Consider the following 2,413-nt stretch of genomic DNA (forward strand, 5'->3'; position numbering starts at 1 on the left):
CCAGCCGTAGCGTGGGATGGCCTACAATGACGAGATAAAACTTCAGATGCTGAACTGGCATTCGAGCTTACTGCTTATTGATGATGCGAATGATCTCATCGTGACAGTTGCCAATGTCCGTTTCCTTCGACTCGCCCGTTACCAACAGATAGTGACCGTAATCACCCTAAAAGCAATCAAAATCGCGAATGCCTTCCAACGTATCAACTCTACCTCATAGGAGTTCTTCACAACCCTAACTTCAACATCATACCTGTTATGCAACTGTTGCACTACTTCCTCACTCAATGTTGTCACTGAAGTAAACCACACATACACCTTCCCACCAATCAACTAACCCTAGACTTACATGCCGTGTCCGGGATGCCCATCACAACATTCTTTGCTGTGAACGAGTCCAACAAGCGGGACACAGCATCCTGGAATACACCACAAGCACGGTATCACACGGCATCAACCATTTTCAATTACCTTCATTCGGCCCAAGAACTGCTCCGTGCCCCGCAAGTGCAGAGTTACAGTCCCATAAGCATCCTTAGTGAAGTCGACACTACCCGTGTTCGACAGCGGACCATTCTCCCCTAACAAAGTAGCATCATGACAAGGACGGGGGTTCGATCCCCAGTGAGGGTATTTTTACCATCTTCCGGTCCAGGACTCGACCTGACATGCTTGAAGAGCCTCCTAGTTGCGTCCTCTACCGATTTAGGACTACAGTTCACCAACAGTGTCTCGTACCTTCTCACAGCAATCAACAGTAAGCCAGCTACGGTACATATCCTCAACTACCTGTCCTCAGAATCCTTGGTAGGAGTATCTTCCAACGTCGATGGTGATGATGGCGTTACACCGGTTAACCCAAAGGCAAACAAATGCTCAATCGAGAGCGTCAACTGATACGCGGAATGACAGCTCTTCCCGACTACCACCATCAGCAACAAGTATTCACCTCGGAAGTCTTATTCTCCCTCTTGAACTTCTCCAACCTGTCGATCCAGTTCTGTTCAACCTCCAGCACACTAGCCTCTACTCCCGAGAGGACCTGATTCGGCCGAGGTGTGGTAACAACGACTGGACGATACTCACCATGGTGGGACAAGATCCACTCTCCTCCTCATCATCATCGACCTCTTCGTCAGTAGCATCTAAGCTTGGCACGTGCTCGGGGTTACCTCGTCTGAAGGGACGAAAACACAGTGAGAAGTTCCAATAGAAATCCATAGGTTTCCGCAGTAGTGAATAATATCAACGTATTCAACGCCAACTGTATAGGTCTACTAATACACACTCAATAGTCTTGGAGAGAAGAACATAAGACACAGCTCTAATATTTGCAGAGTGTCAGAGGCGAGTTTCGAACCCGATACCACCGGGAAGAGAGACCAATGCTCCCCCGCTCAACCATCCCCACTACCTAATACTAATCTCCACACCTTTATCCCTAGCGAAACTGCGGAACTTCTGCAGCCCCTGTCCTCCCCGACCAAGATTCAACAGCTGCTTCGAGTGATCCGAACGTAGCGATATAGTGCACCTATCACATATTCATAATACCATATGGGCATACATCTGCTACCGGAAGTTGTGTTCCCTCCATTCCTCCATCATGCTATACATCACCTTCTTAGCTCCTTCAAGTTCTCCAGGATAACACTCAAAAATCAACTAATCACAATACCATCACAACCCCAACCAGAGAGGCCCCACCAACCTCAACATGACCACTCGCCGCAGCATCTTTCGATGGATCCCCAGTATGCATAGCTTGACGCCGGCTACTACCAAATCTACCATCATCAAGTTCAACCCTCAACATTAGCCCTGCATCCCTTAGACGCCGACGGTAACCCGTGAGACCATACTGAAAAGGAAGCTACTTGTGCGTATGCCGTGAGTGTTACTCACCTGGCATGGCGCACGGACTACATTGCCGAAGGAAGCAGCAGGATCACGCTTCACCGTCCTTCTGTCCCATATGCACTCAATGAGGTCTTCTGCGTCAACCTCCTCATCAAGACGCCACCTGATGCCCCACCATATGGCCTCGAGGTGTGATGCCAAATGCAATCACTTACACAAGGGTTGACCTCTTCTGGGACTCTACGAACTTCATCACGATATCCTTAGCGGCACTCAGACTGACAACAACATGTCAATACACGCAGGTTCGATCCCACCACCCATCATTTTTCTCCTATTTCAATAACACCAACTACTCTACATCATTTCCAGGTAAATTCAGTCAGAATTTTTTAATAATTTCCTCACATTTCTCAAGAAAAATACCAGTGTGGGAAAATACGTACATGGTTAACCACATATGTTGCTGACGATATGCAAATTTTGAGGAAATTTTGGGAAAATTTCGTCGATACCTGTACATTTGCATTCCGATTCGTATGTGAACGTGTAT

The 2,413-nt window shown here is 47.6% G+C and overlaps 1 protein-coding gene across 1 annotated transcript; it reads right to left on the reverse strand.

Moving 5' to 3' along the window:
* Window positions 1-71: 71 nt before the first annotated feature.
* Pmar_PMAR024460 (hypothetical protein) lies at window positions 72-2,113 on the reverse strand (the record flags this gene model as incomplete). The annotated part of the gene is made up of 12 exons (XM_002772578.1): window positions 72-166; window positions 214-296; window positions 350-419; window positions 472-581; window positions 641-738; window positions 790-893; window positions 950-1,042; window positions 1,087-1,177; window positions 1,415-1,534; window positions 1,577-1,665; window positions 1,906-2,023; window positions 2,076-2,113. Coding segments are annotated over 12 exons (1,109 nt in total), but the record flags the coding sequence as incomplete, so codon positions are not given.
* Between the last annotated feature and the right edge of the window lie 300 nt (window positions 2,114-2,413).

Source organism: Perkinsus marinus (genome assembly GCF_000006405.1).
Source record: "Perkinsus marinus ATCC 50983 genomic scaffold scf_1104296960752, whole genome shotgun sequence".
In the NCBI taxonomy this organism is placed as follows: Eukaryota; Perkinsozoa; order Perkinsida; family Perkinsidae; genus Perkinsus; species Perkinsus marinus.